This window comes from Mauremys reevesii, linkage group 2 (assembly GCF_016161935.1).
Source record: "Mauremys reevesii isolate NIE-2019 linkage group 2, ASM1616193v1, whole genome shotgun sequence".
Classification (NCBI taxonomy): Eukaryota; Metazoa; Chordata; order Testudines; family Geoemydidae; genus Mauremys; species Mauremys reevesii.
The window spans coordinates 147817820-147845124 of NC_052624.1; the positions used below are offsets into that span (position 1 = coordinate 147817820).

Sequence of the window (27305 nt, forward strand, 5' to 3'; positions counted from 1 at the left end):
CTTGACTAGATTGAAGAGCCCATTAGGAAATATTTGCTCCCCATGTCGATACTTGTAGCCTGTAATTGTTCCCTCTTAACCTTCTCTTTGTTACACTCAAATATCTCAATCTATTTAGTGTATCACTATAAGGCAGATTTTCTAGCCCTTTAATCGTTCTCATGAAGCTCTCTCCAATTTATCTACATCCTTCTTGAATTGTGGGCACCAGAACTGGAGATATTATTCCAGTAGCAGTTGCACCAGTGCCAAATATAGATGTGAAATAACCTCTCTGCTCCTACTCGAGGTTCCTCTGTTTATGCACCCCAGGATCGCATTAGCTCATTTGGCCACAGCGTCACACTGGGAGCTCACGTTCAGCTGATTATCCACCACGGCCCCCAAATCTTTTTCAGAGTCACTGTTTCCCAGGATAAAGTCACCCATCCTGTATGGCCTACATTGTTTGCTTGTGTCCAGTTCACCGAGTGGTCCAGATGGCTCTGTGTCAGTGACCAGTCCTTTTCATTATTTACCGCTCCCCTAAATTTTGTGTCCTCTCCAAACTTATTGGTGGTGATTTAATGTTTTCTTCCAGATTATTGATAAAAATGTTAAATAGCGTCTGGCCAAGAAACAATCACTGATGGACCCCACAGGAAACACACCCACTCGATGACAATTCCTCATTTACAATAACATTTTGAGACCTATCAATTAGCCAATTTTTAATCCACTTAAATGTGTGCCATGTTAATTTTATATAATTCTAGTTTTTTAATCAAAATGTCATGCTGTGCCAAGTCAAATGCCTTACAGAAGTCTAAGTATGTTATCCACCAAACTTGTAACCTTATTTAAAAAAAAATTGAGCTAGTTTGATGGGATCTATTTTCCATAAATCCATGTTGATTGGCACTAATTACATTATCCTCCTTTAATTCTTTATTCATCAAATCCCATATCAGTGCTCCATTATCTTGCCTGGGATTGATATCAGGCTGACATCTCTATGATTATCTGGGTCATCCTGTTTACTCTTTTTAAAAATTGGCATGACATTAGCTTTCATTAGTCTTCTGGAACTTCCCCTGTGCTCCAATTTTTATTGAAAAATCAACATTAACAGTCTAGCAAGCTCCTTAGCCAGCTCTTTTTTAAAACTCTTCAATGCAAGTTATCTGGACCAGCTGATTTAAAAATATCTAACTTTAAATATCCTCCTGAGATACTAGTGGAATGGAAAGAGTGTTGTCATATAATGAGATTGTCATTTGTGTTTTGTTTTTTTTCCCCCCTAAAATACAGCACAGAAATATTTATTGAACACTTCTGCCTTTTCTGCATTATTATTGATGATTGTAACATTTCCACCTAGTAGTGGACCAATACTGGTGCATTCTCAGGATTCTTTTTGTTCCTAATATATTTAAAAAAAACTCCTCCTCAGTCTTTGCTTCCCTTATCAATTTTCTACAATTGCTAACTTTTTATTTATATTCATAATTATCAACTTACCCTTTCTTCTGTTTGCTTGTATACTTTTTTATTTTTGTATAGCTGCCTTCACTTCCCCTCTAAACCAGGTCAGTTTTTTATCCAGTACGGCCTTCTTCCTTAGTTGTGGGTTTATGGCTTTTGGGGCATCTGGTAAATTGTTTTTAAATGCTTCCCAATTATCATTCATTTTTCTGATTTAAATTCTTCCTCCCAGTTGATTTGGCTCATAATTGTTTTCAGCTTTGTGAAATTGGCCCTGTTAAAGCACCAGAAATACATATTACTGGTCTTAATTACTTATTACTATGGTTGCACATTATAAATGTGATCAAGTTAATATTACTTGTACCTAAGTACCATTCATTTTTAGTTCTGTAATAATTTGCACTTTATCTGTTAAGACAAGATCTGTTAAAGGATTCCCCCATGTTGGCTGCAACACTTTTGAGTTAGGAAATTGTCATCCATAATGTCTCTTCAGAGACTGTTGTTAGTGCATGCTCTAAACCAGAGGTGGACAAACTATGGCCTGTGGGCCACATCCAGCCTGGCCCTTGAGCTCCTGGCCAGGGAGGCTAGCCCCCAGCCCCTCCCCTGCTGTCCCCCCTTTTTTGCCGCTGCGCGGGCAGTGCACTCCTGCAGGGCAGCGTGGCAGCATGTCTGGCTCCGGCTGAGCGGCACGGCTGCCAGACATGCTCTGAGTGGTATGGTAAGGAGGCGGGGGGGAGGATTGGATAAGGGGCAGGGGATCCCGGGGGGCAGTCAGGGGACAGGGAACAGGGGGGTTGGATGGGGCAGAGGTTCTGGGGGGGGGGCAGTCAGGGGACAGGGAGCGGGGGGGGGTGAATAGGCAGAGTCCCGGGGGGCCTGTCGGAGGCAGGGGTGTGGATAGGAGTCAGGGCAGTCAGGGACAGGGAGAAGGAGGGCTTGGATAAGGAGTGGGGTCCCGGGGGAGTGGTTAGGGTCAGGGGGTCCTTGGAGGGGGCGGTCAGAGGACAAGAAGCGGAGGGGTTGGATGGGTCGGAGGTTCTGAGGGGAACAGTCAGGGGATGGGAAGTGGGAGGGGGCCAGGCTCTTTGGGGAGGCAAAGCCTTCCCTACCCAGCCCGCCATACTGTTTTGCAACCCCAGTGTGGCCCTCGAGCCAAAAAGTTTGCCCACCCCTGCTCTAAACCCTCACAGAGAGTTTAGCGTGTGCCTTTGGGACACTATCTCCTATAGCCTCTGAGCTCCAGCTCTTCTGTTGTGTCTACACACATGATATCACCATCTAGCTCTGCTATAGCACTTTTCATCAGTTGATATCAAAGCATTTTACAGAGGAGGTCGAGTTGCCCCTGTCTAACTGGGGGTGAAACGTTTCACTAATTTAGTAACCAGGTGCATGTTCGAACGTGGATGCTCTGCAGCCATTTCAATTGGGCTTGCATCGCTTTAGCTCGCAAGCTTTAAATCAGCAGTGGCTGCACACAAACTTGCACCAGTTTAACTAAATTAGTGCAACATCACTCCAATGGGGGTGGCTGTATGCATAGATATGCGTTGCAAGTGTTAGCGTTCTTTTATTCCATTCCCTTGACTTTCCCGCAAGCCTTTTTGAAGTGCCGTCAGATCTTTGCTACCATCCCGCTGCTGGGGCAAGGTGGCCGCTGTAGGAGCGGCTAACAATGGAAAGCAAGAGTGTTTGGGCCATATTTGGCATCAACTGGAAGCCATGCCTAAGCCCCTGCTGAGGAGGTGTGTAGTGAGGCAGCCTGGCTCCCAGCTGCACCCGAGGGGGCTGAGCCAGCACAGCTGCCGAAGTGGGCGGAGTCACTGCTGCCTGTCCCCGCCCCCCGGAAGTCAAGGGGCGGGACAGGAAGTATAAAGTCCTGGCCCCAAAGCTCAGTTGCGCCCTGGCCGCAGGAGAGGACAGACGCTGGTGCCCGAGCTCCTGCTGAACCGAGCCTGCCCCGAGCCCGGTACCGTGAGGAGGACTGGCCGAGCCTGCCCCGAGCCCGGTACTGTGAGGAGGACTGGCCGAGCCTGCCTCGCTCTCGTGACCCAGAGGAGGAGTCGAGCCCACCCGTGTCTTGAGGAGCCGATGCTGGTGGACCCCCCTTCCGAAGCCACGACAACACGGGTACCAATGGAGAGGGAGATTGGAAGTGGCCTGGGGATAGCCGACCCCAGTCTGGCTGTAGCCGACTCTGAGCCTATGTCAGTGCGTTGCAGCCAGGATCCCCACTGACTGCAGCGGATCCACGCCACTGCTAGGGCCCCGGGCTGGGACGCAGTGGAGTGGGTGGGCCTGTGTCCCCCCTCCCACGGTGGCAGTCTCCCCCTCACCCCAACAGTCAGGCGTAGAAGCCTGGACTTACCAGTTCCGGCTCAACCCTGCCTGAGGGTCTGAGTCCTGTGCTGGTGTTGCTGCCCCGCCCTGAGCTAGGGCTTGGGCCTTGCAGACTTGAACTGTGTGTTTGCTCAGCCCCTGCCTGAGGGCCTGAGCCCTGTATTTGTGTTGCTGCCCCGCCCTGAGCTAGGGCTTGGGCTTTACAAACTGAACTACTGTTTGTTTGCTCAGCCCCTGCCTGAGGGTCTGAGCCCAGGACTACTGCCTGTTGCCCTGCCCTGATTTAGGGCGTGGACTTTAAAACTGAACGGCTGCTCAGCCTCCTGTAGTGAGGCGGCCTGGTTCCCAGGCGCCCCAAAGGCGAAGAGCGACCCCTCACCTGACAAGGGGACCCGTACACGGACCCTTACAAGGTGGCTAATAGCTTTGATGTTTACTTGCATTGCTTTTTAGAATCTCAAAACCAGCTGAGGCCATGCGGTCGACCCGACCGGTGCCGCCTCACAACACTTACGGTTGGGGCTTTTCCTTGATTTTTTTTTTTTTAAATGACCCTTGTTTTGTGTGTCACAGCCTGAAACGTGCAGCTCTGGACCCGTTCTACCTGGGAGCGTCATAGGACTTACCAGACTGCTTCCAAGCCCTGAGTCTTCCCAGGGGATGGTCTAGTGATTAGCGCACTCAGGAGATCTGGGTTGAATCCCTGCTCTGACAGCTTTCCTCTGTGACTTTGGACAAGTCTCTGCATCTCAGTCCCCCCCCCTCTGTTAAGTAGGGGTAATATTTATATTACTGTAAAAGCAGCAAAGAGTCCTGTGGCACCTTATAGACTAACATGTATCAGAGCATGAGCTTTCATGGGTGAATGCCCACTTCATCAGATGCAATATTACTGACGCACTTAGGAGCCTGAGGCTTGGCCCAGCACCCTGTTGTGCTAGGGGCTGTACAAATGCAGAATAGACAGTCACTGTCCCAAGGAGTCTAAACAAAGGGGTGTTGTGAGGGTGAATGTTAGATTGTGGGGCACATTGGTATCAGGGGCTATCGACATACTTGGAGAGAGTCTAGCAGCTGTTTCATTTTAGAGGAGGGATGCAAGAAACCCTTCAGGGATTTCATATCTCAAGGTGTGAATGAATCAAACCAAACTGTTTTTAAGGTCAGGCTTGACAAAGCCCTGGCTGGGATGATCTAGTTGGTGTTGGTCCTGCTTTGAGCAGGGGCTTGGACTAGATACCTCCTGAGGTCCCTTCCAACCCTGATAGTCTATGAACTCCTGCCTTCCCTCCCCCTGATATCCTCGGGGAGCGGGAGGGTTGCAGAGGTAAAGGCCACGCCCCCTTCCACAGATTCTCCCTAAGTGCTTCTCGGCACAAGAGATAATGAATGGGGAGGGGAGCGAGTGACCCTAGCAGAGATCCATGGGCCGCCTTTCAACTTCCCCCAGTGTTGCAGCCTCAGGATAGTATAGACACAGTGTGGTCATTAGTGACCAGACTTCTTCAGAGGTACTGAGAGCAGCTCTGGTCGCTCAGCACCACTGGGCATCAAGCCTTGCCTAACCACGGGAGAAACTCGCAAGCTTGACAACTGGCTCTGGTGGTTTTGGATTCTCTCCTAGCAAGAGCCTCCCTGGGGCAGGTTTCCAAGGTCTCGGCAGCCACAATCAAGCGAAAGGGCTCAGCTCCCATTTAGTAAGGGCCAGATTTTTTTTTGACAAAAGCGAGCAGCCCCCACAGTGACGCTGATGGGCCGCTCTCAGAATGCCTCAGCACTCCCAAGTGCACCCAGCATGTCGAGCTCTTTGGGGAAAAACCTGGTTGCTGATCTCTGACCCCAGCTCTCCCTCTTTATGCCAGGCTTTCCTGAAAGAGTGTGCGCTGGCTGCCATATGGGGAATCAAACCGGAGCCCTCCAAAGCTATATGCATGAGCTGCTATAGCTTGGGTTAAAGCCCCCTAGTTGGGCCTGGAATAGACTTGCACCCTCTGTGAATCAGGCTTGGGGGAAAACAGTTCCACTAGCATTGAAGACTCATAAATCCCCCACCTCTGGTGTAGAGCAGCATCCAGCTGTGTGAAGCATGTGCACAGCTGCTGCCTCCTGTTAAAAGCTCCCCTGGCCCCTGGTAATGTCATATATGGCAACCCTCTGCCTCTGTGACCTCATCTTTGGATGCTGTTCAATGTAAACCCGGCATCGGTGACTGGGCTGCAGTTTCTCAGAGCAGCCTTTAATTGCAGGACAGGACTCTCTTGCAGTCTCTCTCGCAGGGCCTAGCTGGGGTAGGGGGAAGCCTTTGGTTTTCAGGGAGACCTCATGGGCTGCTGGGATTCACGGGGGCTCCGTGGGGAGATGGGCTTGTTCGCGCGTCTCTCTGTTTAGTCTAACTCTTGTGGAGCAGAGCGACTACACTGAATTCTTCCTCCTTCTGGGACTTGCTGTAGCCTCTGGCACAGTTCTGGGCACCAGGTGAGGCGTGGTGTGCAAAGCAGTAAGGGAGCAGGGGAGAAATGTGGTGCTAGCTAGGGCATATTTTGACATGTTAACCAGGCTAGAGAATTACAAGCGTAATGAACTCTTCTGTAGGGGCAGCAGAGAACTGGGAGCCAGAACTCCTGGGTTCTATTTCCAGCTCTGGGGAGGGAGAAGGGAGCCGAAGAGACTCAGGTCTACGGGTTCCTGAGGCCAGGAGGGGCGTGTGGCTCTTGTGGTTAGCGGTGGGCAGACGGGAAGCGACTCTGGACAGGAGAGAGGAGGGACCCTCCTAGTGAGTGCAGCAGGGTGAGAGAGAAAGAAACCTCACTAGGTCCTCTCCTGGACTCCTGGGTTCTCGTTCTGCTGTTTGACTCACTGAGTAAATATCAGCAGGTTGCTGACCACCTCCCTGCTTGGCGAACGGGATACAATTAGCACTGATCTCCCAGGCAGTGGGTGAGGCTCTAATGAGCGTTGGCTGGACGGTTTGTGATCCTTCGGGCTATAGCATTCCAGTCATGGTTGGTACAGCCCCAGACCCTGCTCCGCTCTGTTCTGCCCTCGCTCCAGCCAGCTGTGCCGCTCCTGCAATGCAGTGAAACTGGAGAAAAGGGCTCACATCCCACCCTGTGCCTGGGGCTTTGCCAACAGTAACAACAAAGCTGCTGTTTGTTGTTTGTATTGCAGCAGCATCCACAGGTGCCCGGCTGGGGGCCCATTGCGCTTGGTGCTGTATGTAGTAATAGGCATCCCCTACCCCAAAGAGCTTACGGTCTGAACAGAGAAGAGACACAGGCAGAGAGGCTTGCTGAAAGCCTCCCAGTGAGTCAGTGGCTGCATTGGCAATACAACGCAGGTTAGGGCTCTGTTACAGGAGTGGGTGAGGTTCTGTGGCCTGCAATGTGCAGATCATCACGATGGTCCCTTCTGGCCTTGAAGTCTGAGTCTCCTGACTTCCAGTCCAGTGCCGCTATGTACTAGACCAGGGGTGGGCCAACTTTTTGGCCTGAGGGCCACATCGGGGTTGCAAAACGGTATGAAGGGCCGGGTAGGGAAGGCTGTGCCTCCCCAAACAGCCTGGCCCCCTCCCACCTATCTGCCCCCTCCCACTTCCTGCCCCCTGATTGCCCCCCCCCCGGGACCTCACCCTGCTCCAACCCCCTTACCATGCCGCTCAGAGCAGCACATCAGGCAGCCATGCTGCCTGGCCAGAGCCAGACGCGCTGCCTGGCAGGAGCTTGCAGCCACGCCGCCCAGAGCGCTGGCGGCACGGCTGAGGGACAGAAGGCGAGAGGCTGGGGGATAGCCACCCCGGCTGGGAGCTCAAGGGCCGAGCAGGACGGTCCCATGGGCTAGATGTGGCCTGCGAGCTGCAGTTTGCCCACCTCTGTACTAGACCAAGATGACTAATGGACAGGTTATCCCAGGAATCTCACTAGGTTCCTTGAAGCTTGATACTGATTTTTTTTTGTTTCTTTTTAGTCGAGCTTTACTTGTCAGTCCCTCTGCCCAGGTCAGGATGACTGGTGGGGCTGCCCCAGGGAGCAGCTGCAAACAGTTAGTCCTATACTGGTGCTATAGGCTGGAAACATGTGGGTCTGCTAGCAATCGATGTGGGGTGCCCCACATGAGACACAGAGGCCTGATGTCCAGTGGTGCTGAGCACCTGCCACTCCCCTCGACACTGATTGGAGTCACTGGTGCTCAGCACTTGAGAATCAGATCTCAAGCCGGGCTCCCCAAAATCCAGGCATCTGACATCAGTGGTTGTTTTCAGGGAGGGGGGGAAAATTTGGGCCCTGCCCGTCCTGTGCCTCAGTTTCCCAATCTGTAAACCAGGGCTCACACCTGCCTTCCCCTGGCTATTGGTGTTTGAAAACGGTTTGGATTGTTGGTTAATCAAAGACAAATGGTTGTTTTCCTGAGGTGTCAGCAGCTGCCTCTCCTCACTGGGAGCTCCTGCTTTCTCCCTCGATGTGCTGCACCCTGCCTGCCCGGAGATATTTCTTTCTCTCTCACCCTGCTGCACTCACTAGGAGGGTCCCTCCTCTCTCCTGTGCAACAGACACATTTCCCTTAAAAAGGCAGCAGGGAATTTCTCCGCATCTGGTTGGATCTCGTGCCGGCTCCGTTAAGGCCGGGGGACTTCATTATTAGTTTGCCAAGAGCTCCTCCAGCAGCTGGAGTATGCGGTGCCCTGCAAGGCAAAGGGGAGGAAGGAGATCAGGAGAAAGGTGTCACAACTGTAACCTCGGTTGGCCTGGCAGGCCACACGCCTGCACGGATGGGAAGGTGCCAAGTCCAGTGTGAGCTGGAGGATCTACTGGCTTACAGGTCCCCTTTGCTGACCAGCTGTGGCAGGGAGCTGGCTGCTCTCAAGGGCTTCCTTTGTGCCGTATGGGGGGGGAGCAGGGCTGGTGAGGTGTCTGCTGTGACACAGTCCCTTCCAGTCTTACAAGTCTATGATTTGCTCCTGCGCAGGGGATTTTCTTAGTTCATGTGCGCCCAGGGTCTGATCCTGCCAGGTGCTGAGCGCCCTAGGCGCCAGCGAGGAGAAGCGGCTGTGTAGCTCATGGGGAGCCTGTGTTACTGATTCCCTAGAGGATAGGTGGTGGTAGACCCCCTGTGCAACACAGCCTTGCTTGCCTAGCATGTGCTTCTGGCTCAGGAGGTCCCTGATTCAATCCCCACTGTGGCAGCCCCTAGATTCCCAGGATCACCTGACACCTTGTGGGTAGGAGCCTTTAGTGCTCAGGAAAGGTGTCACATGGGCAGTGCTGGAGACTGAGTTCCTTGTGCATCCCCATAACATGGCTCTGCTTGCGTACCTCCGTCCACCTTGGAGGGATCCATTCTGGGGAGGAGCAGGGAGTTCAGGCTGTGGGATTTCTCCTGAGACTGGCAGCAGGAGGGGGCATCACCTAGGCTGTGAGCTGTTGGGGGCAGGGCCGATTCTGTGGTTGTACAGCACCTTGCACGCTGACGGCCTGGTCCGTGACTAGGGCACCTCGGTGCTACCAACATACAAACAATAGCTCTGCTGGTGTTTGGTGATGGGTCACTTGTCTGCTGTGATCTGGATTGAGACTCTTCCCCTCCCCCTCTTGCAACCCCCCCCCCCCCCCCCAAGAAAACAAAAAAAACCCACCAACCTTTGTTTCACACGGGACACTGAACACCTAATGGTTTGGAGGGAGTTGAAGCACTAACCTAGAGATGACAAGCTCTGGGACCAATCCCCTGAGCCAGCTGCTCCCTGAGACTGGCTTTTTTTATGTCCTATTAATAACCTAGCTCTTGTATAACCCCCACTTTGCAGATGGGGAAACTGAGGCACAAAGAGGGACTGTGACTTGCCTAGGTCACCGAGTAGGCCAGGAATAGAATCCAGGTTTCCTGACTCCCAAGCTAGAACATTATCCACTAGGCAACACTGCCTCCCCTTTCACTTTTGTGAATAGCGTAGAATCTAGCTGCCGGCTTATTAAGTACTTCACAAAGGCGGCATGTTCCCCTGCTTTGCCCAATGGTCGGAGTGCTGTGTTATTTATTACACCAGCTGCCCTGCTTTCCAATTAGTTTCAGCTCCTCCGAACTAGCATCACTGGCCATATGCTGCAGCTCCTGTGATTTCAAAGCAAGCTCTCTTGGCATGGAAATATTTTGACTGTGGCAATTAACTTGAATCCTCTTCTGGCAGAGAATAATTAGTGTCAGCCTTTACATGGCCACCATCAACAATTCCTGGACATGATGCTATTTATAATAGAAAATAACATTTTCCTTCCACAGGTGCCTTTCTTCCAAGGATCTCAAAGCACTGTCTCCTCTACATTCAACCGAGTAAGCGGCTTCCCCTAGAACTCCATCTGACATGCCAGATCTCTGAGCAGAATCCAGAATGCTTTCTTCTTGCTCCAAAATATGGCTGTTCCCTCCTGCCTGGCACCGAAACCATTCCACTGCTGGCTTGCCCAAGCCAGGGCCATGTTTGGTCCCGGACACATGAGGGCTTTAAATCTGATCTCTTTCAGAATAACAGGGATTAAAAATGGGAGCGTTGTACGATTGGAAAGGGGAGATTACCAGCTCTCCAGTGGGTGATTCAGTGTTTGCATCTAGGCCTGGAAGCTGGTGCCATGTCAGACCTACAAGTGGGGTCATCTGCATCCAGGACAAAACTATTCAAAGTCGTTTTCAAGATGGCCCCACCCCCAGTTCTTCCCCTCAAGAGGTTCCCCTTCCTTCCCAGGAAATGGGGGGATTGATTAAGCACATTCAATGATTTGCCAGTCAGGACTCCTTATTGGGCATCTCTACTAGCTGCTCTGTGAGCACTCTCCCTCCTGTTTGCTGTAAGCTGCAGTCTTCCCTACTGGACAGAGCACTGGGCTGGGTCTCAGGGGACCTGGGTTCTGTTCCTGGCTTGGCTGCAGCTGACCGTGGACAAGTCACTTCACTGCCCTGTGCCTCGGTTTCCCGTATCTGTAAAATAGGGGGAATAATGAGCCCCTTTATAAAGCACTTTGAAGAGGACAGTGTAAGAGCCAGGTCTTAAGTCCCGAAGTTGGCTCTTTTGTGGCCATAAACTAAAACTTAGCACAGGTAAGATGGGAATCACCCTGGGGGTTTCAGTCTTTGAGGTCCAGGAGGAGATGACAACACTGGTGGTTGTGGTCCTCATTCGCTTTTGGCTGGAGGCCTGATTCTTCCAGACCTTGAGCTGGTTTTGCAGCAGCGGAACTCCCCTGGCATCAGTGGAGTAACCCGGTATAAGTGAGTTCGGAATCAGGCCTATGCTGTTTACTCTGGCAAATTCCCATTGACTTCAATAGGATTTTGCCTGGGAAACACTCAGTTTAAAAGGCTCTTGGGCCTGTGCAAACAAGAAACACATCTTCAGTGACACCAGCTACAACAAAATGCCGAGGGCTTTATCAGTCCAGCTGCTCCAGCAGATGCTAATGATCAGCAGCTGGGCTCATGGAGAAACAACTCCCATGGTATCAGCAAAGTGAACTCTATTTAAGGGAGGTTGATGCTGTCATCTGGATAATCCAGCATTGGCTGTTGTCTGAAGGAGGACATCAGATACCATGGACTAGCAGTCTGTTTGGAAGTGAAGATGGCTGTAGAAGGGTGGGGTGGACAAACACTCCAGGGAAGCTCCTGATAGTCACCTAACCATCACTGGAGCTTCATGCAGTGTAGCTGTGGCCATGTGAGTCCCAAGATATTAGCCAGACAAGGTGGGGGACGTAATCTCTTTTCTTGGACCAGCTTCTGTGGGTGAGCGCTCCACCCTGCATTGTGCGGTGATGCTCGGAGCACCTTGTCCAGTCCTGAAGAAGAGCGCTGGGTGGCTTGAAAGTGTGTCTCTCACCCACAGAATTTGGTCCAAGAAAAGATATTCCCTCCCCCACTTGAGCTGTATGTCTGTCTGTCTGTCTGTTGGGGACCTACAAGTCAGAATGCCCTTGAAGTATAGCTCCATGCTCACACCAACATTTAAAGTATCCAGTAGTTGTAGGATTCAAGGAGGCTTGGCTCAAGGAGTTGAAAAATCAGAAGACTGCAAGGTGACCCTGCCTTGTGTCCAAGCCATGGCAGGAAGTCCTCTGAGGTCCTTAGAACTACTCTGTTCTACTGAATGGGCCACACGTGCTAGGCAATGGTCAGATCAGAAGTGGTGCCTAGGGCCCTAGTGTTTTGTTTTTTTTTATTCAGAGAGGCAGCCCGTAGGACAACAGACATTCCAGTGCAGCAGAAGCTGCAGCAAGGGGGTTGAAATAGCAAATTTCCTTGCCTGGCCACTACAATAAATCCACTTTCCAAGAAATGTTGAGGTAGTGTTTAAGAGCATGGGAACTTCATCATTGTGACTCTGCTGCCTCTCGTGTCTACTTGGAGCTCAGATCTTCTGTCCTCTAAGAGCACTGGCTCCTACCACTGTGAGCTAAAGGAGACTCTCCACTTAGCTTTTAGCAGTAGGGGGCCAGGGACACACAACTGAGCCGTTCTGAATCAGTCCAGCAGCAGACAATGGTATGTATTAGCCAGTGCATCGCAATCCATGATTACAAAGTGACAGAGGAGATCCCTTCATATTATAAATGACTCTCATTTGTTTTGGAGTCCCGTGTAAGTGTTACCCAGCTGTGGCTCACAGTAGGCAGCGTCACCCACAGGCTATATTAGAGTACTTTATAATCCTAGAAAGGGACATGCATGTGCTTTATAAATAGAAGCAGAGCGTATTGTTCAGCATGCCAGTTAATGGGCTGTTGTCTTCTGAGTGATGGGGAAGCTGAATTTTCCAGCCAGGGAGACTCTGATATTGATGTACATTTGTGTGTCTGCCCTGGAGACCCATCACTGGGATCTGAGCACTGTCATTTCCATCTGGTTTGAGTAAATTAAATCTGTTACTAATTCTGATTAATAATCCCAATTCACCATCAGCACCTGTTTTGTCTATTTCCTCCACTGGCCATGTCCTGCCGTAACCTTAGGTTGCACGACCTCTCCAGCCGGGACTGTCTTTTTACTACGTTTGTACAGCATCAAGCACAATGGACCCTGATCCTCAGCTGGGCGCTATTGTCATACAGAGAGATAATAAAGAGTGGGATTTCCCTCTGTGCCTAAGTGATTTAGGAGCACATGTCAGTAGACCAACAAGCTTCCAAAGGGCTCAGCCAAGGTATTACAGGTGGGACTGGTACCACCTCCTGCCATTAAGATTGTGCAACATTTCCCATGATCAGACCCTGTTACTAGCTGGTTATGTTATCAGACTTTAATAATTTGGGCTGAAATTCTCCAGGCTGGGGAGTCTGCCTCTGGCTGCATTTTCTTTTGGAAAATTTCAGCCAAAGCAGTTTGACCATTTCCAAGAGTGAGATTAGAGAAAAATACATGGTTCTGCAGTATGACTGATTTCTTCCCATCCTGAGTGCTGCATGAGGCACAGGTGGGGTGGAAAAACCAGCGTGTGATCATGTAATTGAAGACTGTGTCGTAATGCATGTGTAACACCCACAGAGCTCGGTTGTCAGCAGGTGAGATCGAACCTGGGGACCTCTGGAGCTTAGTGCCTGAGCCTTTCCTGCATGAGCTAAAAGCCAACTGGCTATTAGCTAAGGCTGTAGAGCAAACTCATTCATCTCTGTCTAAGTGGTCTTGGTACCGCTCGATGGGACAGTACGCCACCCTCAGGAGGTGTGTGGGTTACACAAACACACAGAACTGGGTTGAATTAAGATTACACAGGCAACCTTAATACTGGCATTTCCTAGCTTTTTTGAGTGTTTGACTTTACAGCTTTAATGTTCTTTTACCATAGTTTTGATTGGTCTAATATAGATAAAGATCATGCTGAAAAGGAGGAGCTATGGGGAGGAACCAGCTCCATGCCCAGAATGTGATGCTACACTTTGTTTTAAAGGTGAAGTTACATTTAACCCCACCTTGCAAAGGGTTGGATTTTTCCAGCTTCTTGGATGCAGAATTGCCATTAAAGTCCATGGGACCCCCATATAATGGACTTGGGTCTGAAATCTGATGCCTGTTCATTGCACATTCACAGTCAACCCCTCTGTAACTGCACATTCCTCTTGTTCTTTGCCTAGATGTGCTACTCTTGTGTATGCGTGAATTAGGCAAGTACACAAGTAGGCCCAGGGAAGTTGCGAGCGCTGAGCGTGGTGCAAGCGAGAGTTTGTAGGATCAGTCCTGTTTGACGGGCAGGGGAGTATTTTGTTCTTTACCATCCTGCTAAATCTCAGGCCAGATTATAATATATGGAGATATACCCATCTCATAGAGCTGGAAGGGACGATGAAAGGTCATTGAGTCCAGCCCCCTGCCTTCACTAGCAGGACCAAGTAGCGATTTTGCCCTAGATCCCTAAGTGGCCCCCTTAAGGGCTGAACTCACAACCCTGGGTTTAGCAGGCAAATGCTCAAACCACCGAGCTATCCCTCCCCGAGGTGGTGCATGTCTGCCTAGCCCCATGACTTCACTGGAGTTATGCTGCTGGCTTACACCAACTGAGCACCTGTCCCGCTACAACCACCATACTGGAGGTGCTTCTGCTGACATCACGGGGGTTTTTACTGCCGATGTCAACAGCAGCGGGAACGGGGCCATTTTGTGGGATTGGCAGGATGGCGGACCACGCTCTGCTTTCATGTGCAGCTGGTGTAAACCTGGAGGCACTCTAGTGACTTTAGTGCAGTAACTCTAGGATGGGTGGGCTGCAATAGCAGAATGCTGGAATTAAGTTGACAGCTCTAAAAGAAGGGAGAATAATGTGATAATGGTGCTGACATGCTGGTATGTAATTCAGACTCTGAGCCACATCCAGCTCTTTTCTACCACTGTAAATCCAGAGGCTTGATTCTGAAGTCTGTGAAGATGCTCTGGATTTGCACCACGCAGGTGGGCCAAATTCTGTTCTCTTACACCCTGATAAAGACTCAATCTGCAATAGGCTCAGGGCCAGCAGAACCTCGGTGACATCAATGGAGTTTTATGCACGTGCTGCAATCTTATTCCAGGATTAGGCCTTAAGTCACTGTCCACCTCTGTAAATCTGGAGTGACTCTGGATTCACATTGGTTTTTAACTGCTGGCTCACACCCCTAGTTTAAATAACCAAATAAATAGCCAGACGTGTCCAAGAGCTGCAGACCAGCACCAAATTCCAATCATTGCTTTCAATGAAATACTTCCACTTTTCCGGCATTCCTCCTTTACTCTGAATTGAGAGTGAGACCCACAGGCCAGACGGCCGAGGCCCCAATGCCATTCTTGGTATCTTTCTCTCTCCAGGAATTGTAGGTGACTCCACTTCCTTTTTGAATGTAGCTTATAAGGACTTGTGTGGAACTTGTTTATCAAAGTGTAGCATAAAAGGAACAGATTCACTAAGGGGGTGTTGCCTCCCAAATACTCTTGCATACATTTTTCTTATAATAATTAACTGTGCTTAGTTCTACCATGAGTCCGAGGTCAGTATAATGAAATAAAACACCTTATATGGCCATATGGCTAACACACCATCAGTTAGCCTTTTTAGGGGCTCTGTTTAAGGAGGATCCGCCTCTGAGGTTTCATAGTCTGGCTGGTATTTATACCAAAGGCACATCAGAGCGCAGTCCCAGAGGAAAGGAACTCTTGTGTACTTGGTGAGTACTGCAAAAGATCTATTCTCTCTTTGCTCTCACAAGCCTTGCTAAGGTTCAGAAGGTCCATCTAGGGGTGAGATGGGAATCCTACAAGAATAACATTGTTTTAATCGTGTTGCTGTTAAGTCACGGGCTCTGGCTGCACCTGCAAATTGCTCCCAGCATGTGCCCTTTGGGGGGGACTTGTGTGGAGGCTGTAGCAGCAGAAGGGGAAGCAGCTGCATTATCTCTTTCTTTGATCCTTTGAAATATGCATCATGTAAAGGGAGACAGAGAGAAACTCTGGGATGCAGCATAATCTTAGTGTCTGCAGCTATCAAGCAGAAAAGACTTTGACTGCTGCAGTTTTCCTAGAATGCCTGGAGAAGCCAGGCTGCATCTACGTTTTGGACTGCTGTGATTTTTAACGCTCATGTTACAGTTCTGGTTTTGCAATAGGAAAGTTAATACAGCAGCAAAGTGGGCTGCTATTAGGATGCATTGTTTACAGCGTGTGTGCATGGCACTTACAAACAGTCTGCAGAGCCCTATCCTGCAATGTGCTGAGCTCCCTGGATGATACAGGCTTGTGTGACACAGGTGTGGGCCAGAGGGCAGCACACACAAACCAGAACTTGGTGGGTGGGGCTGAAGAGTGGGGAAGGAGGGTTATTAATCTTATACATAGAACAGATCATTTGAGTTGATCAGTTTCGCCTGTTTCTTATTGGCCACTTGTTCTTAATAATGCTCTGTTGTCTTCAGTGGGAACTGAAATTGACATGGCTCAGCGGTAAATGCTGACAGCTTTGTCTCCCCCCTCCTCTGGGCTGCATCTTATTGTAGGAGCTGCTTCACGTTGTCTCCAGACAGGAAGCAAAATGTTGGGAGTGGCCTTCTGCAAAGCAGGAGTTGGGAAAACTATTTCCATTTTTGGGAAAGCCTGTGATGTAGCCTCCTGTTTGTGTTTACTCGAGCCCCAGTGTGGTTTGTCTCAGGCTCTGATTCATGCTGATAAAGAATTATGGACATTAGGGACCGTTGCAAGCTGGATAAAAGGAAAACTGCCTGCGTTTTTTTTTCAGAGAGCTGATACCTGCCTTCATGCCTCTGCGGTCTCTTATAGCAGGGAATTTGCCTTGAAGGGGAATTACAATATTCTCTGGGGAGAAACCGTAGTTGATAGGGCTGTTCAAAGTGGAGAAGTTAACTTCAGGAATGTAGGTTAGAGGCTGATGCTGGTTTCCACAGAAGCTATTAGGCTTACTCTAGACTGGCACCGGTGTAAATGAAATCAGCATCTAGCCCTCTGTCTTCCAGTGTTCTGGAGGAATAGATCAGTGTTACTGCTGCAGTTAAGGGAGGGGGTCTACCCCACTGATGCTGCCAGGAAGCGGAGGTATTCCTCTCCCTTCTCCCCCTGCAACAGAATTGCCAATATTTTTATTTCTGCTTTGAGCCCAAGGGGCTTTTCTAGAGAGATGTAAGGTTAAACGAAAGACAAAGGGTCGGATTCTGCCCTGATTTACAGCCATTTGAAGTCGGATTGGACCAGATTCTGATCTCAGTTCCATCAGCATAAATCTAACATCATTCCTATTGAAGGCGGTGGAACTGAAGAGAATCTGACTGACTACAGAAATATTTCACACATGTAGTGTGATTCCAGACCTCACAACATGCACGAATGTCTACAGAGGCATATCATATGCTACCAGTTGCACTGAAGTGTATACATTGCATTGACTGGACATGGGGGCCTAATTCTGATTACACTTCCGCTGGCATGACTCAGGAGTAACTCATCTGTGACTGGCATGGGTAGATCAGAATCTGGGCTCGCATTCATTATTTTTGATCAATCATGTTAACTTCCTCATGTCTCTCTTTTTACAGTGGATTTTCCATTGGATGCTGGGGTGTAAAATATTATGCTTATTTCATGGGCAGGTCTCTTACATCAGGGGTCACACTCAAAGCAAACTCTCACTGACTTTAGTGGGAGAATTGCATGAGTAAGGACTGCAAGATTGATTATTATTTATAGTCCTGTAGCATCCACCTGGCATTGACCACACTTGAAAAAAGATGCAGCCCCTGCCCTGGAGAGCATATTAGCTTTGCCACCCTTGGCTATGAATAAGGACTACCGGGGAGGCAGTGTGGCCTCATGGACGGAGCACTGGTTTGGGACTCAGGATTGCCTCTGTTTCCCCATCTGTGAAATGATACTGACCTTCTTTGTAAATTGCTTTGGGATGGATGGATGAAAAACGCTAGATAAGACTGAGCACGGCATTATTATTGCTATTCGCTTTTCTTTTAAAATCAAGCAGGCCCCCAAATTAGATACCCAGGATGCATTAATTTAGTGTGTATCTAGATGATGGATTAGCCTTCTGCTTTAGGGAAGGATGAGCCATTTGGAATCAGTAGGTCTGACAGTAAAAGAGCTAGGACTCTGGCTGGAATTCAGTCTGGTTTGATTCAGAGATTCTAAGGCCAGGAGGAACCATTAGTTCATCTAGGCTGGCAGGCCAGAGGACTTCATACAGTTTGTAGAAAATCCTCTCCAAAAGCTTAAACAGGAGGGATAATTAGCCTGCCACTGGATCTGAGTAGTTCCTGGAACGACTGTTTTCCAGCACTGGAAGAATGGTCGTGGGTGGTTGAATCCTCAGCGGATGTAAAAGGACATTGCTCCATTGGTGCTGCGGATCTGGCCCAGGGATTTTAAAAAGGCGTGAGGGAAGCAGTGAAATGTACATTAGCACGATTCCCCCAGGCTGTCCAGAAATGCTGCTAGGCTGCAAGCCATCTCCTTCCCCAATTTCTTCCCTTGTGGGCTACTCTGCAATGCTACCAGCTGGTCAGGAATCCCCTTCTGTTGCATCCCTCTGTGATGGGAGCTATGCGATAGGCCTGGCATCCATCACAGGTAACTGCACTTAAGTGAGTGCTATAAGAGAAGACTCAAGTCCTGCCCTGTATTTCTAATGTGCAGCTGCTTCCTGCCAACAGGTTCCTGGCCATAACAGCAGTACATTTAAACCAGGCATCTCCAATCTCCCCCCTTTGGCTGCCCATCAAGGGGTCAGCATTATCAAGTACAGGGCAAATGAGGAAACTAACTCATTAAAAGACAATGAGCAGTTGTATGGCTGGCTTTGTTATTTATATACAAGGGGCCGGATTCTGCTGTGTAATTTCAGAGCAACTCCTCTGACTTAAACTGAGTTATCCGGTTCATAGCACAAGAGTCTCCCTGCACTTTGTGACTGGAGACTTTTCTCCTCCAGGTGTGCAGCACTGCACATCTGGCCAGGTGTCAGCTGTACAAACTAATGCGCACGCGATGCAGTTTAAAACAAAATACAAATCACTGGACCATGCACTGAATGATGGACAGACAGGGCCTTGGGCCCATTTCTGGTTATATTGATGCCAATAGTGCTGTTATTATGTCTGTGTTTAACATTTACCAATGGGCTGTAGTAAAAAGCCAGTTAGGCTTGGAGACCTTTTTTATTTCTGCCTGGTCTTGTATCAAAGGAAGCTCCTCTGAAGCTGGGCGGATGTTTAAAACCTATAGTCAACTCCATGGTGGATTATCCCCCTCTGAACCCTTGATTTATTTTTTTTCCTATTGTCAGCTAGGTACATGATGTTAAAATTTCCCCTTTAGCAGGTTCATTTCTAACATCTCTCTGATTCCTGGCCTTCATGTGGGCCTTGTCTATCAGACCAAGGATGTTCTCTCATCCAAGCTTCCAACCATGAGAGCCGGATCCCCTTGACATTCCATTCACTACATAGCTGCCATCAGCTACAGAGTTTGCACCTCCTCATTGAGCTGGTCCATCTGTTACGTCATGGACCACACCTCTTGAAAAACCTCAACCTACGCTCGCGTAAATCAGTGGCAAAACTCCCATTGACTTCTGTAGTGCAGGCCCGATCAGCGTAGGGAGATGCTCAAAAGGAACTTCCTTAAAGGGAATGGGCTGAATCTTACTCTCCCTCCACTGCAACCCCATTGAAGTCCCTGAGATTCAATGGGACTTGCTGCTGCAGCTGAGAGAAGAATTGAGGCTAGTCTCCAAAAGGACCCGTTGGAGCACCTTTAACAACATGCACGCGGTGCCCCAGTTTGCCGTGTCTCCTCCACGTCTAGTTTCTGTGATTCACTCCCAGCCTCTGCAGGAAGGACCAGGACTGCAAATCAAACTTAGGTCTCTTGACTTGGCTTCCAAAGCAACCCTAAAAGGTGACTTTTGGGGACACCTGTTTAGTGCAGGCCTGTGACACCTGTGCTCTGGGCAAGGCCCAGGCATCCTCTCTGCTTCCAAGTGCAACCCAAGGCATTGGCTGCAAGGTTTCGGAGCTGACTACTTTAGAGGAGGCCTCTCTCCCCGTGCTCCACCTCAGCAGCTGAGTCTAACTGAGGTGCTTCTCCTAACAGCTCTTAGGCGCGAGCTGCTGAGAGCTGGAGGCAGGGTGACTGCAATGGAAGGCAGTAGAACGCTCCCCCTCTGTTGGTCATCAGATCCAGAGTGGAAATAAGGTTAAGAACGTTACATGTGAGGGTAATTAATCACTGGACGTGGGGAAGTCTCCATCAGCTGGATTCTTTAAGTCAAGACTGGGTCTCTTTCTAGGAGATCGGCTGTAGGTCAAACCAGAGTTTATGGGCTTGATGAAGGACTCCCTGGGTGAGGCTTTCTGGCCTGTGTTCTCCAGGAAGCCAGGCTAGGTGGTTGTAATGGTCCCTTCTGGCTTGAAGATGTACCCGCTGCAGCTTTTTGGGTGTGGCATAAGGCTCCTTTAATTTGGCTGAGCCTTTGTCAGATGGTTCTAACCACTGGTGTAGCCTTTTCATGACTGAATTTTCTGATTGATGAAAAATCATTTGTTTTACACGCCAAGTGGGCCCGGAAGTGACCGGCACAGATAAAGCTGAGTAAATAAAGACCCAGTGATCTGAATCTCTTATCTCCATCTCACCTGCCTCTGTATGTGACCAAATATATAGACCGTAGGATCTTTGCATTCAGTAGGCCATACCCGGAGCAGAGGAAAATTGCTGTAACTCCATTGACCTCAGCAGAGCTACATGGATTCACACCAGCTGAGGCTCCGGCTTCTTGCTTCCTATATCGCTTTTATGAACTTTCTTTCTCAGTTGAACTCCTTGAAAATGTGGGGTTGGATTCTGCACTCCCCTGTAGCACTCTGTTGACTCCTCTGTGGTCGGATGGGTGTAGCTGAGCGTGGCATTTGGTCCAATCCTTGAATACCTATTCAGAGCTGCATGTAATTTTTAACATTCCCCTTCATCTCTGCCTCTTCCAGGTGCCTCTGAAATCCAGCATCTCTCAGCTCCGCCATGTGTGAAGAGGAGACCACCGCCTTGGTCTGCGACAATGGCTCCGGGCTGTGCAAGGCTGGCTTTGCCGGCGATGACGCCCCACGCGCTGTCTTCCCATCCATAGTGGGTCGCCCTCGTCACCAGGTTTGTGAAGAACCTCAATGGCAGTCAACCCCCACCCCGTAAGAAAATGCTGTTGGCCTGAGGCAAAAGGCATGAGGAAGTCCCATTTGAATCCAGGGGAATGCTGCATGGAAAACACTTGCATAATCTGGGCTGGGGTGGACTGAGCTGAGATGCTTTTTCATGTTCATCGCATGTGATATTTGGACTGGGGAGGGACAGCTCAGTGGTTTGAGCATTGGCCTGCTAAACCCAGGGTTGTGAGTTCAATCCTTGAGAGGGCCACTTAGGGAGCTGGGGCAAAAATCAGTATTTGGTTCTGCTAGTGAAGGCAGGGGGCTGGACTCAATGACCCTTGGGGATCCCTTCCAGTTCTAGGAGACAGGTATATCTCCATTATTAATACCAGCCTAGTTGGTGACCCAGCCAGTCCATCCTAATCAGGCCCTAAAATCTGATGAATTGTTGGTCAACTTTTATATTACAGTTCCATGTGTCAAGGGTTAACATAGGATTAATAGGTGTTTTGATAAGTGGCTGATGAATTTTGTATAGAGTCCAAGAGGTCAGTGGGTTGCTTATAGCCATCTAAAACATGTTCTGCTGATAACCATCGCTAGCTCATGCCTAGAACGTGGTTGTAACATCTATGGGCAGGGACCGTCTTTTGGTTCTGTGTTTGTACAGCAATTCGCACCATGGGGGCGGGTTCATGACTAAGACTCCTATGGTAATACGAATAACAAAGGACAGGCCTGGGAGTCAGGACCCTGGGGTTCCCAGCACTGTGGCAGACTTTGGGCAAGTGGCTGAAGCCAACATTTTTCATAAGCCATCACTGATTTTTGCGTGCCCCAGTTCTTGAGAGCTGAATTTGAGACGTCCTGGGGGTGATCCGAAGAGGTACTGAGCACCTGCCGCTTCCACTGGCTTTGGCTGCAGTGGTGGGTGGCCAGCACTTTTGGAAAAAATTGGGCTTAAAGGGCCTCGAGTTGGGCCTCCAAAATGAGTGGGATGCTTCTGAGAATGTCCATAACTGCTCCGTGCCTCAATTTTCCCATCTATAAAATGGGGCTGGGGCTGCCCTGCCTCCTAAGGAGTGTTGTGAGGCTTAATTAATGTTTGCAAAGCACTCTTAAACCCAAATATATACAGCTAGTCCAGCCCCTCTCGCTGAGACAGGATGAAGTCAACCTAGACCATCCCTGGCAGGTGTTTGTCCAACCTGTTCTTAAAAACCTCCAGTAACGGGGATTCCACAACCTCCCTAGGGAACCTGTTCCAGAGTTTAACTAAGATGGAAATGTCGCCTGTCCTGTGTGCTTCTAAATGCTTCAGGAGGATTGGCTATTCCAGGGGATGCAGTTGAGGAGCAGGGAAGGGGCCTGGGTTGCAGGTAGGGTTGTCGGAACCTTAGGCCGACCATGGAGGAACCACAAAAGAAGTGGTTCTCTGGAAGTGAATTGTTTTGTAAGCAGCGCTGCGATTGGGGGATTAGATGGTGTTAGATTTAAATGCCAGCTCCACACTGACTCTGCTCCTGTCAAAGGCTGAATCTCGGCTAGCATCTGGCACGGATTACCAAGGTGGGGCCCGATAACAGTACATTGGTGGTCTGATCCCACTGGGGTTGAAAGTAACTCAGTGTCCAGACCCAGAATGTAAACGGGGGAGGAGTGCTGGGGTTGCGTGCGAGAGCTGACTTGGGGGAAGAGAGCACAGTCCTTGGGGGGGAAGATTAAGGACTGTGAGCCTTTGGTCCATGTGTTCATGAAAGCAAGGAGGATCCAGAAGGAAAGGTCTGCCCAGTGGAAGCCCTTTAAGGAATCTTAGTTGTAAACTACTTTATATGTGATAAAACTAACTCTCAAGATGTGCACGTCAGCCTCTTCCAATTGAACACAGATCACATAGTCTTTCCCACCCTCAATCCTTCCTTCGTGATCTCCCCCTGCTGGTCTTGTCTTGACTTAGATCATAAAATCTTTAAGGCAGGGAGTCAGCCTGTTCTTGTTTGTTAATAAAGTACTGTGCATCTGTCTGGCACCATAGAAGTAGGGCCCCATTCTACAGCAACAGAACCTGCTGAGGAGTTCACCCCATGCTCAAATGATATTCCTGGGCTGTGTCCTGCTAGCCTGTCTTTCTCGGCATTATTGGCATATTTGGCTAAAGTCCAGGGCAGGATGATAACAGGAGAGTCTGGACAGACACTGGGTATATGATCTCCTCCCGTCTGGAGCCAGAAGCTGACTTGAGACTGCCATTGTCAGAGTGCTCCAGGATCTGTTTCTCATGATACATAGGGTGTTCAATCTTTCTGACGCATTCAATATAGCTGATCGCTGGACTCTGCTTTACTACCTCCAGCGCAGGCTTTAGTCCTAGCTGATAAAACCATCCCAGTGGTAGTGAAACTGGGTGAATCCTCAATGGCCTGAAACTAAGGTCATGGACCAGGTTCTGATCTGAAAGCCACTCCAGGTCTCTGCTGATGCCAGTGGAGTTACTGTGAATTTAAAGATGGGGGTGGGTATGAGGGGGAACCTTCTGATTTTCCTTTTTAATGGGAGGGCAGTTTTCTAGGATGAGCACGGGATGCTCTCCAGGCAGAGTCACATCCTAGGGGCTGTGTTGGCCCTGTTAACCCAATCGGTGGTGGTGGTAGCCTCAGCGTTCTACCTGTGAAACTGGCCAGCCTGCCGCTAACGCAGAAAGCTGCAGCCCAAGTGCTGGGCAGAATGCCAGTTGCTGTCAGCCTGCTGCTCCTGCTGGCTGGCTTGGCATATGGATTGAGTCAGGGTTTTACTGCTCTGAGATGGAAGTATCTGTAGAGCTGCTGGTGCCCTGTGTTGCATCTTGCCCTGGGATCTGAAGGAAGAGGGCTTTTACCCCCAACGTTTGCAGAGCCAAGGCAGCTGCCTCTGATTGAAACAATCTACTTATTGTTACTTAGCTCCCACTGGCCTCAAAATGCTGCACAGGCATTTAACTAACCACCCCTCACAATGCCCCTGGGAAGCAGGTACCTTTATTATCTCCACTTTACAGATGGGAGCAAAGGAGAGGAGACACATTGCACCCTAACCCTGGCTCTGACACAGGTTTGAACCCAAGCCCCTCTTCCGTCCACACATGTGATCATGGGCCCAGGGGGCCCACACTGAGATTGCTCAATCAGGGCAAACCCCGAAGAATGGAGCAGATAATCCCCCAAACTGCTGGTTATTCTAATAATTAGATTCACCAAGCCAGCAACCAAACAGCTCCTACAATGCCTTACTGGTTACCCAGAAGCCAAAAATACAGTTCCCTTAAAAGAATCCAGTCTTGGGCTCCCACCCAGACAGCCAAGTCAAATATGATGAGCATTACTGAAAATCTTGTTTATGATATAAAAAGTTCTACCAATCCCAAAGAACCAGACACATTACTCCCCACCCCCCCGTCCCAGGTCAATGAATATTTCAGATCTTACCCAAATACACGCTTACAGCCAATTCTTATTAACTAAACTAAAATTTATTAAAAAGAAAAGAGAGAGACTATAGGTAAAAAGATCATGATACATACAGGCTTGAATAAAATTCTTAGGACAGTTTCATAGTAGAGATGGTGAGCTTTGGAGTTGCAAAGAGTTCTTTCAGAATTAGTTCCACAGGTTATAGTCCAATGTCCAATATCAGGGTGATCCAGACTGGAGCTGGACACCTTAGTCTTGTGACTGACTCGAGTCAGCAGGTGTTCAGAATCTGTGTCCTAGGACTCTGCTGTGGGGGGTTAGAGCCTGAATCCCACTGTGACTTGGGTCCAACCCTGTCACTTTGCAGTGTGGACGCAGCTCAAGCCGCAGACCCGAGGCAGAAGGTCTGCCTGGCACAGTACGGACGCTTCAGCACAGCTGTGAGACCCAGGCCCAGCAATTGTAATCCCAGGTTTATAATGCAGTGTGGACGCTCAAGTGCAGGCTTTGTAACACTGAGTCTGCAGAGCTGAGTTTACAAGGTAGGGTGACCAGAGAGCAAATGTGAAAAATCGGGATGGCGTGGGGGGTAATAGGAGCCTATATAAGAAAAAGACCCCAAAATCGGGACTGTCCCTATAAAATCGGGACATCTGGTCACCCTATTACAATGCAGTGTAGACCGACCCATACAGATTAAATGACAATGCCAAGGCTCCATAGCCAGTGGTAAGCCCTGGCCCTGTTCTTATAGAAGCCGGACAGCAAAACTCCAGTTGACCCCCATTGGGAGCAGGCTTGACTCCAGTGTCAGAGATGGAGTTGGGACTCAGGAGTTCCTGGTGCCCGGCCCCGTGTTCAGTCCGCTGGACCTTGCTGCTGTGTCATTCTGCCAACGCCATGGAAGGTTTTTCATGTTGTTTCATTCCCATTTGTAAAAGCATCAAGGTTGCTGCAAAAGAGGGGTGTTTTGAGGGCCAAATGTATCACAGAATCATAGAATATTAGGGTTGGAAGGGACCCCAGGAGGTCATCTAGTCCAACCCCCTGCTCAAAGCAGGACCAATCCCAACTAAATCATCCCTGATGTAAATCCATGGCAGGTAACGGATGAATTTGGCCATAAAAATGATTATTGATTGAGTCTCATTCTCCGCTGGGCTGTGCTGGTGTGAATCTGGAGTAACTCTAAAGCAGCTCTATGGATTCCGGACTAACCGGTGATTAGGATCTGGCCTTAAACCATTTCTAAGGGCCTGATTCTGATACCGTTGCTGCTCCATGGAGGGATGCCTGCCCACACTGTGAATTTGCCCCAATTTCAGCCACTGGTACAGCGACATCAGTGTAGACAGGCTGCGCTGCAATTTGCACTGGCACAGCTCACCCCAGTTTCAAGTAGGAATAAACTCCATAGGTGCAAATAGTGTCTGAATAAAGCCTTCATCTGGGAATAGTCTCATTAGAGCCCATTAGTTTGGCCCTAAGGTCGGACTGAATGAAAACTGAGCAAGAACCTCCGGTTTTGCCCAATATTTCTGCTGCCGACGATGGTACGATAAATAGGCACGTGGATCAGTGTGCGTATCTGAGCTACTGGACAGTTTTCTTCTGCCCCATGGAGGCGAGCTTGGCAGTTAACATCTCCCTTGTTGTTTTCTAGGGTGTGATGGTGGGTATGGGCCAGAAAGACAGCTACGTAGGGGACGAGGCTCAAAGCAAGAGAGGAATCCTTACTCTCAAGTACCCCATTGAACATGGCATCATCACCAACTGGGACGACATGGAGAAGGTAGGGCGGGGAGCTCTTGTTCTCCTTTGGACTCAATCAGCAAAAAAAAAACCACCAAACTTTCTCCACTGTTATTTTTCAAATGGTTTTGATCATTTGCATTTAAGAGTCCCACTCTTCTGCTGAGTCGAATAGAAAAACCAGTGAGCCAGTCAAGGGTTACTTTAATTTTCCTTTCCTAATTTCAAAATGTACTCATGTTACTCACTGGAGATGGTGTTGCAAGTCCCCCGTCTGCGCCTGATCTCGGAGGATGAGTTTAACAGCCCCCACGAGGGAGGCTGGCTCTTTGACTCAAGCTGTAGCAGCTCGCACTTTTAGCTCTGGTGGTCCCCAGTGTGTCAGCCAATGACTGTGGTAGTGACACTTGCGTGAATTTTTTATTGTTGGGTCCAACGCCAAAGTCCTTCCATTGTACATCAGCTGTGGCCAAAGCAGGACTGTTTTCTACAGCATTTACATAACAGCCTCCTCTGTGGGTTGAAGGGTTGAATCCTTTACCCTTTATCTCCAAACCACAGGCCTCTACCGCTTGAGCTAAAGGAATGACTCCATCAGTTGCTGACGGTAATAAGCTGTTATCTGCCATGGGGGCCAGCCATTAGAGGGGGACATGGCACACTTCATGCTGTAATGATAGCAGCTACAGAAACCTTTCTAATTTTCAGGGCTTTGTCCAATCTGCTGCCCCATTCATTGGGAGATGACTTCACAGCCTCAGGAAGTGTTTCCTGACATACAGCCAGTTTTCTCCTTTGCTTAACGTCCTCTTATCTCTCCTAGCTGTTCCCCCCCCCCCCCGAACCATCTTAATCAATCCCTCTTACTCCATGTGGCTTACACACCTGATGGATGGTCACTTCCCCTCCTTCCCACTGCAGACCCCAACTTGTATGTTAGCCGAGCTGTACGAATTCAGTTCCCTTTTATTATAAATCAAGCCCTCAGTTTTAATCTCCGATATGGGTGGATGGATGGAGGTAGGACCGGGCCCCCAAAATCTGAGCCCCATTGACTCTTTGCTTCACTCTCGAGCTGCAGTCTTGTGGCTGCATTCTAGCTGCGGTTTAATTCTGGGGCTGAATGGGGTTAATG

At 49.3% G+C, this 27305-nt stretch overlaps 1 protein-coding gene across 4 annotated transcripts in view; it reads left to right on the top strand.

The window, feature by feature from the left end:
- Nucleotides 1–3504: 3504 nt before the first annotated feature.
- ACTG2 (actin gamma 2, smooth muscle) overlaps nt 3505–27305 on the top strand; it is a 30545-nt gene continuing 6744 nt past the window's right edge. The window contains exons 1-3 of one of the 4 annotated variants that reach the window (XM_039523603.1): nt 3505–3603; nt 20817–20976; nt 26082–26210. In XM_039523603.1, the coding sequence (XP_039379537.1) occupies nt 20851–20976; nt 26082–26210 (255 nt within the window). In that variant the 5' untranslated portion in view covers nt 3505–3603; nt 20817–20850. Of the gene's footprint in view, nt 3604–6066; nt 6289–10117; nt 10138–15353; nt 15486–20816; nt 20977–26081; nt 26211–27305 lie in introns of those variants that run through there. The other 3 variants (XM_039523601.1, XM_039523602.1, XM_039523604.1) reach the window with 3 other exon arrangements.